The sequence below is a fragment of the Leucoraja erinacea genome, chromosome 2, assembly GCF_028641065.1.
Source record: "Leucoraja erinacea ecotype New England chromosome 2, Leri_hhj_1, whole genome shotgun sequence".
NCBI lineage: Eukaryota > Metazoa > Chordata > Chondrichthyes > Rajiformes > Rajidae > Leucoraja > Leucoraja erinaceus.
The window spans coordinates 11897418-11916362 of record NC_073378.1 but is presented as its reverse complement, the minus strand read 5'-3'; the positions used below and the strand labels follow the sequence as shown (position 1 = coordinate 11916362).

Below are 18945 nucleotides of genomic sequence, written 5' to 3'. Positions count from 1 at the left end.
ATCAGCCATGATCATATTGAATGGCGGTGCAGGCTCGGAGGGCCGAATGGCCTACTCCTGCACCTATTTTCTATGTTTCTATGTTTCTAATTTACAGTTTAATTAATGATTACCTGGGACTGGTAATGTGTAACTGGTGTAACTAATGGTGTAATTAATAGAATTATTAAAGACTAGAGGACATAGCTTTAAGGTGAGATGGGGCAAGCTTGTAGGAGATGTACGGGCAACGTTTTTTACACAGACAGTGCGGGGTGCCTAGAATGCGTTGCCAGGGGTGGTGGTGGTGGAGGCGGATACGATTGCGGTGTTTAAGAGGCTTTTAAATATGCACACTGATATGCAGTGAATGAAGGGATATGGATCACATACAGTAGAGATTAGTTTAACTTGGCATCATGATCAGCAAAGGGCCAAATGGCCTGTTCCTGTTCTATGTTCTAACTGGTGCCTCACAGAGCCACAAACCTGGGGTCAAACAGTCAGGTTCTGACTGTGACCACATGGGTATCGTCTGGTGATTCAATTTGCTCGCAGATCCCAAAGATTAATCGGCCATTTATCAACCATATGTGAATAAGGATGATGTGATGTGGAGGGAAACCTACAAGTGGCTGTGGTTCCCAGATGACTGCTGGCCTTATCCTTCATGACGTGAAGATTGTGTGTTTGGAACGTTTTGTTGGAGTGGATGGCTTTGTTCTGGATAGACTTGAACTTGAGAATTTTGGAGCTGCACTCATCCAGGAAGCGGAGAGATCTCTTGCAATTTATCTTGTGGATGATCAAAAGCGTTTGGGATGTCAGAAGACCCAACATCTGACCTTCTCATGTATTTATGCGACACGTCCAGTTCAGTTGCTGGACAGTGGTGATGCCTTAGAATGGGATCTTAGCAATGGGATGCCATTGAATATGGTCTAGGTGATTAGTCCCTCTTTTGTTGGAGATGAACATTGCTTGGTACTTTAGTCTTGTAAATTTTGCTTACAACTTACCAGCCAATGCATGAAAGTTGTCCAAGTCTTGTTGCATGCAGACATGGACAGCTTTATGTGCTGCAGAATTGCGAGTGGGGTTGAATATCGTGCAAGCTATTAATAAATTGATGATGGAAGGAAAGTCATTGAGGAAGCTGTATGTTTTGGCCAGGGATATTGCTCAATGAAACTTATGCAGTGATGCCCTGGAGCTTGGATGATGAACCTCTGACAAACACAATGATGTTCCTTTGTGTGAGGCATGACTTCAGCCAGTGGAGTGTTTTTTTTTTCTGATTCCAATTAACTTTGGTTTCATCAGATGTCCTTGATGCTACACTCAATCCAATGCTATATTGATGCTGAGGGCAGTCCCTCATCTTTGCAATTCAGCTTTTTAAATCCATGTTTGGATCAGGGCAGTGATAGGTCTGGAACAGAGTGATTCTCATGAAACCCGAGCTGGGAAAGCTATTGGAGAGTAGATTCTGCTTGATAACACTGTCGACGACATTCTCCATCGATGTACTGATAATTGAGATTAGACGAGATGGTAATCGGTCCGATTGGACTTTTTCTGCTTCTAGTCAAAACTTGACAAAATGATAGTGAGGTTAGTGAGATAGTGAGGTATTATAATTATATCTAAATATAGGCCATTCCTTGGAAAGTGAACCAAAATGTCAAACACGTTACCAAATGGCATCACATAAAGCAATACAATAAAAAACTCTTGTAAGAGATTAATCTTATTCACTGCTGTTTTCCTACCAACAGAACTATAATGCATGTCGAACATTCTAGATTTTTAGAATTCACAAGAGTTTGTAAGATAAAACTGAGTTAAGGAAAAAAATGCTTTCATGTGAGGTCACACACGTGACCAGTCATATTTGACCTCTGACTCTGAACAAACATTGTCAGCATAACATAAATATTTCACTTGATGAACTGGAAAAAATATGAATCATATATACAGTCCAAAACAATATACCTGTAATGCTTTCAGAATTGGGTGGGCGGCGCGACTCACGTCGCAGCGGCCTCTGCAGTCCGTCTGTCTTTTTGTTATTTTTTGTCCCGTTTTAATGTAGTTTTTATTTTTTTGATGGGGTGTGTGTGTGTGTGTGTGGGGGGCGGGGGGTGGGGGGGGGGGGAAACTTTTAAAATTTTTCCCCTGCACGGAGAACCCGACCTTTCCCTGTCGGGTCTCCGTTGTCGTTGGGGCTGCACCGTGGAGCGGCCTCCAGCAGGAACGTCCTGGGGCTCCAGTCACGGAGCTGCGGAGCTACTCACCATCACGGAGCTGGCCGAGTCCGGAGCGGGAGGAGCGGTGGTGGCGCGCTGCTGCGACCCAACCCCGAAGATTCGGAGGCTTACCGCAGGTCTGGTGGACAGTGACACCGGGAGCCCGCGGGTCCCTGCTGGGAGACCGCTTTTCGGGGCTTCCGCAACAGCAACTTCTCCCGCCCGAGTAGTGGGGTCGAGGATGACCTGGAGCGGGACCTGACATCATCGCCCAGCGCGGCTTTAACGGCTGCGGGACTTTGCCAGCGCCCGCCCGGGGCTCCAACAACAAGACCCGGAGCGCGGCCTTGCATCACCCGGCGCGGCGTTAATGGCCACGGGACAATTGTTATCACCCGCCGGGGGCTCTGACTTTGACTCTGACATCGGGGGGAGAGGGAAGTGCAGGGGAGAGATACGTTTTTTTTGCCTTCCATCACAGCGAGGTGGAGATGCGCTGTGATGGATGTCTGTGTAAATTGTGTTGTGTCTTGGGTCTTTTTTTTTCTTGTATGTATGACTGCAGAAACAACATTTCACTTGAGCCTCTATGAGGTTCAAGTGACAAATAAATTGTATTGTGTGTTGTATTGTGTATTAGAAGAGATGCATTCCACAATTTATCACATTTTTGGTCACACACGTGACTAAGAATGGGCCATATGTGGATAAATGCTATGGTGGCAAGAACAAGAAGGCAGATTATTATATGAATGGTGTCAGATTAGGAAATGAGGAGGTGCAACGAGATCTGCCTGATCTTGTACATCGGTCATTGAAAGTAAGCATGCAGGTACAGCAGGCAGTGAAGAAAGCAAATGGCATGTCGGCCTTCATAGCAAGAGGATTTCAGTATAGGATCAAGGAGGTCCTTCTGCAGTTGTACAGGGCCCTGGTGAGATCACACCTGGAGTATTGTGTGCAGTTTTGGTTTCTTAATTTGAGGAAGGACATTCTTGCTATTGAGGGAGTGCAGCGAAGGTTCACCAGGTTAGTTCCTGGGATGGCAGGAGTGGCATATGATGAAGGAATGGGTCAAATGGGCTAATATTCACTGGAATTTAGAAGGAGGAGAGGGTATATTATAGAAACATATCACATTCTTAAGGGATTGGACTGGCTAGATGCAGGAAAAATGGTCTCGATTTGGGCAAGTCCAGAACCAGGGGTGGCAATTTAAGACTGAGATGAGGAAAAACCTTTTCACCCAGAGAGTTGTGAATCTGTGGAATTCTCTGCCACAGAAGGCAGTGGAGGCCAATTCACTGGATGTTTTCAAGAGAGAGTTAGATATAGCTCTTAGGGCGAACGGAATCTAGGGATATGGGGCAAAAGCAGGAACGGGGTACTGATTTTGGATAATCAGCTATGATCATATCGAAGGACGGAATGGCCTCCTCCTGCAGCCATTTTCTACGTTTCAAACACCTTGGTTAGAGGCACAACTGGTTTAGGAGCACGGGTCTTCATAATTACACCTGAGAAGTTGTCCAATCCCATAGCATTTTCTTGATATGATGTGAAATGAATTGAACTGTTTAAACTCTGTCGTTGATGAATGATGAAAGGCAAGCAAACATAGCTTTATGGTAATTGTCCGGAAGATAATTAATTTCAGTTTTAGCAGCATGGATACGAGTTAGGGGCTGTGGTGGACAATGTTGTGGAGGTGGAATTAAGTGAACTTAAAATGGAACAGATACGCATTACAGAGCTCGGTTCGAATCAAAAATATTGCTAAGAATCATTCAGCCTGAATAAGTCGGCAGGAAGAGAAAATGAAAGTTTATTGGTGAAATCAGCTGAAACTTAATCCATCTTCCTAATGGTTCGATCTGTGTACTAGTCTGTGGATAAAATAAATTAAGAGTAAATTACCTAAATTAGATATTACTAAAATAAATATTGGAGAAGTTTAGACATTAATTTATGGGTTGGTTAGATTTTTTATCTCAGCTCTTTTTTGATTTTATAGTTTCTTGTGACTTGAAGCTTGGTTTCTTGGTCCTCCAAAATATTCCAAATGGAATTTAAACTGGAAGTGGTGAAAGCTGAAAGCTTTAAATATCTGTGTTGTTGTGTAAGTTGATAATCAGTAAAGTCAATGCATAAAAAGATGGTTCATAATCAATTGAATATGATTTTTTTTAGATGCACTCAACTTTAAGGCTAACTTTAATATTATAACATTTTGTGAGCTTCATTTTATTAATAAGGCTGTTAAGGTAGTTTTGAAGATAGAAAAAGGAGTATTCTCTGTGAAAAGAATTTGCCGAGTAAATATTTTTCCTTCAAATGTTCATTTATTTTTTTAAAGGGTATGAAATTCCAGGGTGAAATAATGGTTCTGGAAATGGCAGGTGACCTGGACTTTTTTTAACATGTTTCTGAATCGGTTGTTCACAGGCAGACCTGCAAAAGTTTTAAAGATATTTCCTTATTTTCCAATATTACTTCCATGTTTTCAGAATTTTATCTGAAAGAACAATAATAGAGTGATACATTGATACATAGAAAATAGGTGCAGGAGTAGGCCATTTGGCCCTTTGAGCCAGCACCGCCATTCAATATGATCATGGCTGATCATCCACCATCAGTACCCAGTTCCTGCCTTCTCCCCATAATCCTTGATTCCTGTAGCCTTATATCAATATCAATCAATATCAGTTTTATTCGTCACTTGCACATAAAGTGCAAGTGAAATGAATTTGCCAGCAGGGGTACAATGAAAAAGAACACACAAAAACACAATAAAAATTTAACACAAACATCCACCACAGCATTCATCACTTTGGTGGATGGCACAAAAACTGGCCAGTCTTCCATTTTCCCCTGTGGTCGGGACCTCAACCCTCCGCAGCCACCACTGCGGGCGTCCAGATAAGTAGACAAGGTAAAGTCCCGGTAAGTCCAAAATCGGTGCTTCTTCACCGGAGACCGCGGCTTCAGGCGGCCGAAGATCTAAAGACCCCGCTGCACTGCAGCCAGAAACACCGCAGACTGCAGGGCTGGAGGTCGGAGCTCCCCTCCAGGGGTCCCCGCTCCTGATGGTAGGTCCCTGCCGCCCCCGCGGTAGAAGTAGGCCGCGAGCCGGCAGTCGGAGCTCTTCTCCCGGGTCCCCAATGAGGGATCCCAGGCTGCGGACGCCGCGCCAGCTGGAGCTCTGCAGACCGCGGCTTCAGGCTGCCGCAGGCCAGCGAACGGAGCGCTCCCCTCCAGCGACCCCCGGCGAGGGCTCGCCCGCTCCGCAGCGAAAGTCCACGCTGCACCCGCTGCTGAAGCCCCGGGCACGTCTCCAGGAAAGGCTGCACCGATCCTCGATGTTAGGCCACGGGGGAGGCGACATGGGAAAAAGTCGCCTCTCCGTGAAGGAGGCGACCAAAACGTTTTCCCCCTTACCCCCCACACCACCCCCACACAAGACACACTATGAAACATTATACAAGCTGCTGGCAGGGCTGCCGGCTTACAGCGCCCCCACCGACCTGAGAGCTCGATCTAACCCTCTTTTGAATGCATCCAGTGAATTGGTCACAGCTTTCTGAGGCAAATTCCACAAATTCACAACTCTCTGTATGAAAAAGTTTTTCCTCATCTAAGTTCTAAATGGCCTACTCCTTATTCTTAAACTGTGGCCCCTGGTTCTGGACTCCCCCAACATCAGGAACATGTTTCCTGTGTCTAGCATGTCCAATCCCTTAATAATTTTATTTGTTTCTATAAGATCCCCTCTCATTCTAAATTCCAGTGAATACAAGCCCAGTCGCTCCATTCTTTCACCATATGACAGTCCCGCCATCCCGGGAATTAACCTCATGAACTACTCTGCACTCTCTCAATAGGAAGAATGTCCTTCCTCAAATTAGGAGACCAAAACTCCACACAATACTCCAGGTGTGGTCTCACCAGGGCTCTGTACAACTGCAGAAGGACCTCTTTGCTCCTATACTCAACTCCACTCTTTATGAAAGCAAACGTGCCATTAGCTTTCTTCACTGCTTGCTGTACCTGCATGCTTCCTTTCAGTGACTGATGTACTCAGACACCCAGGTCTCATTGTACTTCCCCTTTTCCTAACCTGACACCATTCAGATAGTAATCTGCCTTCCTGTTCTTGCCTCCAAAGTGGATAACCTCATATTTATCCACATTATACTGCATCTACCATGCATTTGCCCACTCACCCAACCTGTCCAAGTCACTCTGCATCCTCATAGCATCCTCTTCACAGTTCACACTGCCACCCAGCTTTATGTCTTTTGCAAATTTGCTCATGTTACTTTTAATTCCTCCATCTAAATCATTAAAATCATCTACAAAAAATGATCTTGGCAGGAAAAAATATATTGGAAGAATTAATCTTTCCCACATTTATGCATCTTTCCTAATCAATAAGAATACTTCATTTTTCCACCTCAGTGCTATTTCTGATGTTGCATGAGAGAAATGTGCTCAAGAGGAGGCACTTCTGCAAATTTCCTTTACACAATCTACATGGTCTCCTTTGGTATTAATAATAGTTAATAATTAATAATTAATGATAATTAATAAACTTCACTATCTTTAAAATGTTTGATTAAAACAGCATAATTAATGCAATGACCTCAAGGAAGATTAGTAGCTTTATCCATGAGTTTATTATTCTAGCTGTGAAATATTGCTAGAAATGCGTTAGTTTTTTGCAAGATCATAAAATATCATCTATCAGAAGCAGGAACTCCTAATGATTCTCCTTTTCCACCACCCTCAGTTGTCTTTGAGTGCATTGAGATCAACAAGAGATCTTTGTTCATTCCTTGTCTATGCTGTGTTAGCTCAACCAGTATTTCCTCTCCTGCTCAATACAAATCAGCGATTGAAACCTTTGATCTTAAGCCTGTATGATCCTGAACTTCATTTGTTTAAACAAAGCGCTGTAAAATTTATTTTTTTAAGAAAACACTATTTGCTAGTATTTTTGAATGTTAAATTCAACATTGGTCTCTTGAATAGAAACTGAGATGCACTAAATACTTGAATGTGTTTATTTTCATGGAGAAAGTTGTAGCCTCTTCCTCAGATTTTGTTCGTGTATAAAATTATGTAAAAAACTATTCGGTAAATAACTCTATACGTTTATTCTGATGATAGTGACCTGGGTAAAGGCAGAAATTAGTTGAATCATTTAGCTAAACATGAAGGATGAAAGCTGTTTCACAGAATATGGTTTTGTTTTGGCCAGGCTATACGTCATGAAATATGATCGTGTATGAGTGAAAGTAATTTGCCAAAATGGCAGTATGTACAGCAGCACTGACCTGCTAGATTCAGCCAGTGGTTCAATTTGTAATGTATGGTAAATCTACAAAGAGTGTGTGGCCTAGAAAGAAATAAAGAATCCAGCTTGAAAACTGTTATCTGTTTTGAAGTTTAACATGATTTTAATCATTGCTTTGACCATGATCACAGATACCTATCCGAACTTCACACACCAGGTGACCCTGCCTGGAAGTGTATAATGGCCCAGCATAAGTGGATCCTGCAACTGATGCAGAGCTGCAGAGAGAATTATGTGAAAGGGAAAAAGAGTAAGTTTATTTGAAAATTATAGAGTTTTAATTAAATTGTTTTATTTGGTGCATTGTTGTTACAACATTTTGTAGAGGATATGCATGTGGAATTGTCTCCAAGGTTTATATTAAGAATATTTGTAGAAACTTGCTTGCCAGTATCGTAATGATTTTGAAATTGTTTGCTTTATCTATGTTCTGCAATGCCCATCTATACTTAAGTCACAATCTCATCAGATCAAAGTACATTGACTCATTGTCAAAGTGCATTTAAAATGAAGCAAATAGGGCAGATGAGGTTGCAGTGCTGTTTTAAACTGTCATGAATGGTCTGTTTCCATACTACATCGTTACTTTTTTCCATATCTTTCATTCATTGTTCTTTATCTCTACATCATCATATATATCTCTCGTTTCCCTTTTCCCTAACTAGTCTCAAGAAGGGTCTCGACCCAAAATGTCACCCATTCCTTCTCTCCAGAGGTGCTGCCTGCCCTGCTGAGTTACTCCAGCTTTTTGTGTCTATCTTATGAATAAAGTTCATATCTGCCACATGGTCAGTTTCATTTCAGCACAATTATTGCTGTCTGTTTACCATTGAAGGCATTGTTTTGTTGGATGATAACATCTCCCAACAGCTTTTGGAATTAAAATATAGACCAATTTTGAAATAAGTTTGCCTATTTTTTTCAGTCATAAATTGACAAACTGTTTATATTTACAGACATTCACATGTAAGACCATACGACGTCGGAGGACAATAAGGCCATTTGGCCAATTGAGTCTACTCCACCATTTGATCATGGCTGAACTATTTTTCCCTGTCAACCCCATTCTCCTACCTTCTCCCCATAATCATTGACGCCCTTACTAGTTAAGCCAATAGTTCCATCTGTATTTTTATTTTGCGTAATGTAAAATAATGAAAGCATTTGAGGTCAAATTTCATCCTTGGTCACTTGCATTAAACAAACGCTGTAATGTCCGAACATAATGGATGAGCATTGTACTCTGCTGCAATATTTGGCTTCTATTGACTTCAATTACTTCTGTGCAATTATATTTGGTGCAAGTGACAGTGGATAGTTTTTTATTCCACTGACTGTTTCACATGTTCTTCATTTTATTTTTATAAGCTGAAGACTTAATCGAGAAAATACTTTACAAATAAACAGTTTTCTCTGTATCCCGAGTTGAATTTCATGTTGAGGAATTCAACATGGGAGGTGAAAGAGTCCATCACTCATGCAACCATTTATAAAGTATTAGTCTAAATATCCATCTTTCATGGCATTATCCATGCTTAGTCAGTGTATGGTAGAGTATGATTGCAATAACCCAGATTGTGTTGCAGCAAGTATGTAATAGCATTTGCTCTTAGTCAGCTTTTACTGCACATTTGATTCTTCATGGCGATCTGCTGTAAGTGCATACTGATACTGTTGCAGTGTAAGAAGCAGGGCGGACAACTATGTATTGTTTTAATAAACAGTAGGAGATTGAGAAAGTAATGTAATTAGAGTAGATAAATTTTATGTTGGGTCTGGCAGAAAAGCTAAAATACAGAGAGAAAAGATATTGATTGAAGACATTCGAGATGGTTCTGGGAAAATGTCAAAGGTTTTAAAAGTTATTTTAAATGTGATAATTTTGAGAGTTTCCAACTGCAGTTAATACGAGAAGGAAAGAGACACCATCCTTGGAATAGTTCATTTTCCATGTTGGAGAAGTTATATCAGTAATAAGCACTTATCACTAAAAGGTTACTTCCATTTGATGACTAGATTTTATTTATTGTAGTATTGTCTATAGCATGACATATCCATGAGTTAAGGTCCTAAATTGGTGCAAGGCTGATTTTGGAGTAATTGGGTGTGAACTTGCACATGTCGATTAGGAAAATCTGTTTGCAGGTAAAAGGATGGCTGGCAAGTTGAAGGATTTCAATAGTGAGATAGCAAGAGTACAGGGTCAATACGTCTCTGTTAGGATGAAGCGCGAGGCTGGCAGGTTTAGGGAACCCTGGTCCAAGAGTAACGTTGAGGCTCTAATCAGGAAAATTAATGAAACATACATCAGATTTAGGCAGTTGGGATCAATCAAACCGCATAGTATAAAAAAATGTTAGAGTACACTTAAGAAAGCAATCTGGTGGGCAAAAAGAGGACGTGAAATAGAACTGGCAGATAAGGTAAAGGAAAATCACAAAGGATTTTGGAGGTAAATTAAGAGTCAAAGGGTAGCTATGGAAAGAATATGTCTTAAAGATCAGCATCACCTTCTTTGTACAGAACGACAAGAGATAGGGGAGATTTCATAGCAAAAGGATTTGAGTATAAGAGCAGGGAGGTTCTACTGGAGTTGTACAGGATCTTGGTGAGACCACACCTGGAGTATTGCGTACAGTTTTGGTCTCCCAATCTGAGGAAAGACATTCTTGCCATAGAGGGAGTACAGAGAAGGTTCACCAGACTGATTCCTGGGATGGCAGGACTTTCATATGAAGAAAGACTGGATAGACTCGGCTTGTACACGCTAGAATTCAGAAGATTGAGGGGGGATCTTATGGAAACTTACAAAATTCTGAAGGGGTTCGACAGGCTAGATGCAGGAAGATTATTCCCGATGTTGGGGAAGTCCAGAACTAGTGGTCACAGTTTAAAGATAAGAGGGAAGTCTTTTAGGACCGAGATGAGAAAATCATTTTTTACACAGAGAGTGGTGAATCTGTGGAATTCTCTGCCACAGAAGGTAGTTGAGGCCAGTTCATTGGCTATATTTAAGAGGGAGTTAGATGTGGCCCTTGTGGCTAAAGGGATCAGGGGGTACGGAGAAAAGGCAGGGATGGGATACTGAGTTGGATGATCAGCCATGATCATATCGAATGGCGGTGCAGGCCTGAAGGGCCAAATGGCCTACTCCTGCACCTATTTTCTATGTTTCTATTTTTCTATATGACATTAATATTTCTCATCCTTTTTTACTGATAAGATAATGGAAGCCAAGGGATTAGGTCACAGGGGTTGTGATATCTTGGATCATTTATAAATTATCAAAGAGGAGGTATTGACAGTGTTAAAACAAATTACCATAGATAAATCCCCAGGGCCTAAAAAGTACAACCTTGGACCTTGTGGGGAGCTAGGCAGAAGTTGCAGAGGCCCTGGCGGAGATATTTGCATCATCTTTTGCCGCAGGTGAAGTTCTGGAATACTGGAGGGTGACTAATGGTTTACATTGTTTAATAAGGGCAGCAAGGACAAGCCAGGAAACTATAGGCTGACGCCAGTTGTGGGTAAGTTGTCAGAAGGATTTTCAGGGACTGGATCTTTCTGCATTTGGATAGACACAGAATGATTAGAGATAGTTAGCATGGCTACATCCATGAGAAATCAAGTCACATGAATCTATTTTTGAAGAGGCCCGCAAGATGAGTGCTGGGCAGTGGACGTGTATGGACTTTAGTAAGGCCTTTGACAAGGTAGGCTGGCTGGAAGATTAGATTGCATGGAATCCAAAGCAAGCTAGCCAATTGGATACAAAATTAACTTGGAGGAGGAAGTCGAAGGATAGTTGTGGAAAGTTGTTTTTCTGATTGGAAGCCTGTGACAAGTGGTGTGCTGAAGGGTTCGGTGCTGGGTCGCCTGCTGTTTGTTATCTACATTAACAATTTGGATGAAAATGTCCTTGAATTTGCGGGCGATGTCTAAATTGAAGTTCCATAGACAGCGAAGGAAGACAGCTAAGTTTACGACTAGATCTAGATCAGTTTGGAAGGTAGGTCAAGGAATGGCAAATGAAATTTAATTCTGAGAAGTATCTGATGTTGCACTTCATTATGTCAAGCCAGGGCAGGCCTTGCACAGTAGATGATAGAACCCTGATAACCCCATGGTCAAGGTGGGTCAAAGGGCCTGTTTCTGTGCTTTACAGCTCAGCGACTCTATCATAGGTCTTTACATGCCTGTGATGAGCAAGAGGACGACCTACAAATATGGCCTTGCCTTATAAGGCCAACAGTGAAAGCCTTCTTTTTAATTGTCATCACTGGCTAACTGCAGAGGTCAGCCAAACACCAGTTATATCTGCTTGTGGAATCCTGGCACTAAAAAGAAACAATCATGGAATTGCGTGGTTGTTCTTTAAAAAATGTTTGCTATGAATCCAGAATCTGGCATTTAAAATAATTGGAATAATTTTTGGATTGAAGATGTGTGTTTGTATATCATTGTATACTTCCAAGTATATAGTTGAATAAATGAAGGAAATTTGTTTCCAATGGCAGAATAAAATGCATTTACAGCAATGAGAAAAATCTGAAATTCAATTTAAAAATAGTTTTGGACCTGAAGTGAAAGCTGGTGGAAGTGAATTCAATTTAGAGAAAGAGCAGGGAAGGCAATTGATTATATCAAAGAACTAGCACAGGTGTGATGGGCCAACAGGTGAATGCTATGATTTTATATTTGTGCATTAAATCTGATTTAATTCAATTTAGAGGGATAGACTTAGACAATAGACAATAGGTGCAGGAGTAGGCCATTTGGCCCTTCGAGCCAGCACCGCCATTCGTTGTGATCATGGCTGATCATCCCCAATCAGTACCCCATTCCTGGCTTCTCCCCATATCCCCCGACTCCGCTATTTTTAAGAGCCCTATCTAGCTCTCACTTGAAAGCATCCAGAGAACCTGCCTCCACCGCCCTCTGAGGCAGAGAATTCCACAGACTCACCACTCTTTGTGAGAAAAAGTGTTTCCTCGTTCTAAATGGCTTACTCCTTATTCTTAAACCGTGGCCCCTGGTTCTGGACTCCCCCAACATAGGGAACATGTTTCCTGCCTCTAGTGTATCCAAACCCTCAACAATCTTATATGTTTCAATGAGATACCCTCTCATCCTTCTAAACTCCAGAGTGTACAAGCCCAGCTGCTCCATTCTCTCAGCATATGACAGTCCCGCCATCCCGGGAATTAACCTTGTAAACCTACGCTGCGCTCCCTCAATAGCAAGAATGTCCTTCCTCAAATTAGGGGACCAACAATACTCCAGGTGTGGTCTCACTTGGGCTCTGTACAACTGCAGAAGAACCTTTGCTCCTATATTCGATTCCTCTTGTTATAAAGGCCAACATGCCATTCGCTTTCAAAGTCAAAGTCAAAATAGCCTTTATTGCCTTTATTTCTTCACTGCCTGCTGTACCTGCATGCTTACTTTCATAGGCTGATGTACAAGGACCCCCAGATCCCGTTATACTTCCCCTTTTCCCAACTTGACGCCATTTAGATAATAATCTGCCTTCCTTTTTTTGCTACCAAAGTGGATAACCTCACATTTATCTGCATTAAACTTCATCTGCCATGCATCTGCCCACTCCCCAACCCTGCATTCTCATAACATCCTCCTCACAGTTCACACTGCCACCCAGCTTTGTGTCATCTGCAAATGTGCTAATGTTACTTTGAATCCCTTCATGCAAATCATTGAGGTATATTGTAAATAGCTGCGGTCCCAGCACTGAGCCTTGCAGTACCCCACTAGTCACTGCCTGCCATTCTGAAAGGGACCCGTTAATCCCTACTCTTTGTTTCCTGTCTGCCAACCACTTCTCTATCCATGCCAGCACTCTATCCCCATATTATAATGCTTATAATGCAAAGACTTATAATGCAAAGAATCCTATTGTGATAGTGAAGCTATTGTTTACTGCAGAATCTTCAAAAATTTGGAATATGCTTGTTGGATTTTTGTTTCGGTTTTAGATAGACTGACAAAATAGATACATATGCCGCTTACATATGACTGAATTTTATTCACGGTTCCAAAGGGAAATGGAATTAGGAATCTATTAGGGAATCATGGAATTGTTATGGCACAGAAAATGGTCAAAGTTCATGCACATGGCATCTATCTGAGACATCCTGTAAGTAAGATACTGGCATGTAGCTGAATGCTTGCTCCTTTGCTGGACTTGATTTTGAACCAACCATGGAAATCAAAAAAAGCATCCTGATACAGTTTGGTTTCCATAGGAAGGGCTGGTGTAGGAATGGGTGTATCCATTAACCTGTTATGGATGCTGTTGACAATGTGGATAAAATCAAGTGCATTACAAGAGTAACTATATTTTAATATCATTGTTATTTATTGATATTTTAACGTGTTTCAATGAATTTTTGACATCTCAAGGATGTTCACTTTTTTTAAAGACATGTTTATATTAGAATCCTTGAGGAGAAAATCGTTACATCCTGATCTAGATGCAGTGTGGAATGTTACTGAATGGTGATGAATAACGTGTAATGCTTAGTATTACTGGTAGTATCAAGCATGCATGTAGGCCTGTTGAAAGGTAAAGAAGTTTTATTGTTCATTAGACTTCACTGGGACCCGCTGGGTCCCCCCCTCTACTTTCATAGGGGGGGGGGGGGGGGGGGGGGGGGGGGCATGCGGTGTCACACACACCCTAACCACCCCCCACACACACGGGGGGGAGGGAGGGTGAGAGGGGGAGGGAGGGGAGCGGGCAACGGAGGCCCACAGCGTGCGGGCGGCAGAGACTCGAGGGAGGCCGCGGGCGGGCGCGATCTGACGACGGTCAAAAGCAGCGGAGGGCCGGCTGATCGTGGCTTCCGCGAGGGAAAGCCCGCCCACCCGCATGACAGACAATCGGGCGGGGGAGACGGAGAGGAGGTCGTCCCCCGTGACAGCCAGAGATCACCAGGTGGGATCGGGTTCACCAGCGGGGATCCCTGAGTCCCTGCGATCGGCGGAGGAATCGCAAGTCTCCATAGACGGTCTCTCCCAGAGGGAGTAATGGCTGCCACGGTCACCTTCCCATCGCGCTGCCCTGCACCCTCACCCGCACGATGATAACGACCGCCGCTGCCATGTTCTAGAACTTCAAGGAGCCCAGCGGAGTGCACAACACGACCTGAGCAGCACTTTAAAAAACGGTAAGTGACGTTTTCAAAGAAGTAAAAGTTAAGAATCCAAGACAGAAGACAGAACAGGGGTGACGTCACTCACAGCGCGAGCAGAGGCAGGCAGTCAGATCCATTGTGACGTCATCAGCGGGACTATCTTGGTTTTTTTCTAAATTATTCGAGATTTGTGAACATTTAAAAAAAACTCGAGAAATAAGGCATAACATTTTCAGATAAGGCAATTTCTATCTCTATCGGAATATGTAAAAATATCACCGTTAGCGCGTCGTGTTTTTGAGGAGATGTGAAACACACACGCGCACGCACACGCACACGCACGCACACGCACACACGTACAAATACATACACATCCAAGATCAGAGGTTTATAAGTATAGAGATATGGTTGTGGTGCTAAAGGCCTGCAATCATTCCACTATAATAAAGACTGGATGCATAGCATTGCATAATATTGGAATGTATAATCAGGGAAGACACAACAAAGAGCACCATTTTGTACCTGTATAAAATTTGGATTATGCCAGGTAAATAAGGAATTTCATTGCTTCCTGGACTATGTAACAATAAACTAAACTTAGGTCTTTGCCTAAATCACTCCGCATATTCAAGTATCATTACCTGATGAGAGTCATACAGCAGTACAGCGTGGAAACAGGCCACTTTGCCCATGTTGTCCGTGCTGTTGACATATTAGGCGACGCATTTGCCTGTATTTAGCACATAACCCTTTAAACCTTTCTGATCCATATATCTGTCCAAATGTCTTTTAAAAGTCATAATTGTATCCTCTTCTATAGCTACCTCTGGCAGCTCATTCCAGATATGACTACGTTGGGGGAAAAAACTTTGAATATTCACTCTATCCATGCCCCTAATGATCTTGTACTTCTCAATTTCAAGAGATAGTTAGATTTAGCTCTTAGGGCCAAAGGAATCAAGGGATTGGGGGAAAAAGCAAGAATGGGATAGTGATATTGAACATGATCGAAGGGCTGAATGGCCTACTCCTGCACTATGTTTCTATGTTTTTAATAAGATCATCCCTCAGCCTCTCACTCACTAACTAAATAGGTTCCAGCTGCTCCATTTTCTCCTTACATCTCACCTGCACCCCTTACAACCAAGGGACATCCTTCCTACAGTTTGGCAATCTAAACTTCTGAGTACCACAAATGTGGTCTCACCAATTACTTGTACAACTGTGGCATGATCGGTGGGGGTGCTGCAAGCCGGCAGCCCTTCCAGCAGGGTGTCAGTTTTTTTCTACTATTAAAAATTTTTTAGTGTGTTTTATAACTGTATGTTTTTAATGTTTCTCTGTGTGTTTTGTGTGGGGGGGTGGTGTGGGGGGGGTAAGGGGGAAACCGCTTCGGTCGGCTCCTCCACGGAGAGGCGACTTTTTCCATGTTGTCTCCCCCGTGGCCTAACATCGAGCATCGGTGTGGCCTTTCCCGGAGGCGCTCCCCGGGACTTCAGCCGCGGGCGCAGCGCGGACTCTTGGCATGGAGCGGGCGATCCCTCGCCGGAGGGGAGCGCTCCGTTCGCTGGCCCGCGGCAGCCTGAAGCCGCGGTCTGCAGAGCTCCAGCTGGCGTGGCGTCCGCAGCCTGGGATCCCTCGTTGGGGACCCGGGAGAAGTAGAAGCTCCCCCGCCGGCCCGCGGCCAACTTCTACCGCGGGCGCGGCGGGGACGTACCATCAGGAGCGGGGTCCCTCGCCGGGTACCCCTGGAGGGGAGCTTCGACTGCCGGGTCTGCAGTGCTTCTGGCTGCAGCGCGGCGGGAACTTTAAATCTTTGACCGCTGGCCTGTGGCCTACACCAACCTGAAGCCGCGGTCTCTGGTGGGGGAGGCACCGATTCAGGGCTTACCTTGACTTTTACTCATCTGGACGCCCGCAGCGGCAGCTGCGGAGGGTTGAGGTCCCGACCACGGGGGAAATGGAGGAGGACTGGCCAAATTTTGTGCCTTCCACCATAGTGATGAATGCTGTGGTGGATGTTTATGTTACATTTTTATTGTGTTTTTGTGTGTTCTTTTTCATTGTACCGCTGCTGGCAAATTTATTTCACTTGCACTTTATGTGCAAGTGACGAATAAAACTGATTGATTGATTGATTGATTGCTGTCCCAATCTTTGAATTCAATACCCTTTCTGATTAAGGCAAGTGTGCCAAATGTCTTCTGTCGTTTAGGTTTATTATTGTCCCGTGCACTGATGTACAGTGACAAGGTTTGTTTGGCATGCTCTCCAATCAGATCAGATAACATTGTACATAAATACAATCAAGTCAGACTCGAGTACAATACATGGAACAAAGGCGAATATGTAGAGTTCACAATATAGTTCCTTGCCATTTTTAGGGAACTGCACTCCCAAATCTCTTTGTTCTGTAACATTCTCCAGGGCTCTACCATTTACTGTGTCAGTCCTGGCCTGGTTTGACACACCAAAATGCAACAACTCACACTTTCAAGACCTAATTCACAACCTTTTTTACTCGTGGACATTTTTCATCAGGCTAGAAAAACGCCCCGACCTACTTGATGCCACAAGTACAGACGACAAGCATCACGACCTACCTACAACCTACCTACGGCCTCCTACGACCACCTGCAACCTCGTGACGACCATGCTGCGAGTATGAGTCAAGGGCAAACTCGGCGGAGGTTAGGTTGTGAAAGTGGGACAGGCCCTTTATCAGAGTGAAATTCTAATGGCCAATATTTTGGCCCACCTTTCAAACAAACAGACTAAGGCACATAATAAGTTGAGTCCATGCTCCTAAGTTAACGGGACTGTTAGATCAATGTCCAGTCTAAAGGATGAAGATATTTTACAATCTTCAAAAGCATAGATTTCAAAACAGCAATAAAAGTACTTAGAATAGTGAACAAACTAGACATTTTCTGCATCCAGATAGATTAATTGAATTGAACAAACTTTGGGGGGAAAAGGACACTTGGACACAAGCTGCATAAACACGGGTCTTGCTATGATGGTGGGAGTTTTATTTAAGAGTGTTATTAACCTTTCCAGTGAATGTATGACTTGCCGTGGATAAAGCTCCTTTAAAGTTAAAAAAGGGAGCTGAACAATTTCCTGAGGAGACTGATATTGTTTCACACAAAAGATATACAAAAAAATATGTTGCAGGAACAGGATCGTACTATTTGTTTAATAAAATTGTTTAAGGTCCTCTGGAATACTTATTACTTACTGGAATTCATTTGATTACAGTGGGATTTAGGGAGTGTTTGTTTGGTGAAGTGACCTTGATCTCCCAAGAGATTGAATCTTTGCAAATAGGAAGGGTCTAGTGTGGGTGGTTTTGTTTACTTGTAGTATGGATGAACAGAACGATCAGACCATAACTTTCTGCATTTCACACAATTGCTTCTTTCGTTTTCATCGTTTTCTCTGTGGCATCCTGTGGCATTTTGTTATATTGAGTCTTCCTAGTGGAATGCGCTGAATGCCGTGGAGACGACATCACATACTGTTCCATTCACCACTCTCTCTACTCGTGTTGCCACTATCAGGGATTAGAAACATAGAAACATAGACATAGAAATTAGGTGCAGGAGTAGGCCATTCGGCCCTTCGAGCCTGCACCGCCATTCAGTATGATCATGGCTGATCATCCAACTCAGTATCCTGTACCTGCCTTCTCTCCATACCGCCTGATCCCTTTAGCTACAAGGGTCACATCTAACTCTCCTCTTAAATATAGCCAATGAACTGGCCTCAACTACCTTCTGTGGCAGAGAATTCCACAGATTCACCACTCTCTGTGTGAAAAATGTTTTTCTCATCTCAGTCCAAAAAGATTTCCCCTTTATCCTTAAACTGTGACCCCTTGTCCTGGACTTCCCCAACATCGGGAGCAATCTTCCTGCATCTAGCCTGTCCAACCCCTTAAGAATTTTGTAAGTTTCTATAAGATCCCCCCTCAATCTTCTAAATTCTAGTGAGTACAAGCCAAGTTTATCCAGTCTTTCTTCATATGAAAGTCCTCATATGAAAGATTAGAGGTTATGAGCTTTAAAAGAGAGGTTGGACAGACTTGGATAGTTTTCTCCGGATTGCCGGAGGTTAAGAGGAGACCTGATAGAAGTATATAAAATTATGAAAGGGGAAGAAGGGTCCCAACCCGAAACATCACCTATCTGTTTTATCCAGAGAT

General features: G+C 43.0%; 1 protein-coding gene across 1 annotated transcript in view; it reads left to right on the top strand.

Annotated features, from left to right (window-relative positions):
* Nucleotides 1-18945, top strand: part of exoc2 (exocyst complex component 2) — a 236411-nt gene that overhangs the window by 122545 nt on the left and 94921 nt on the right. The window contains exon 11 of the mRNA XM_055651664.1: nt 7716-7834. Coding sequence (XP_055507639.1) covers nt 7716-7834 — 119 coding nt within the window. The remainder of the gene's footprint in view (nt 1-7715; nt 7835-18945) is intronic.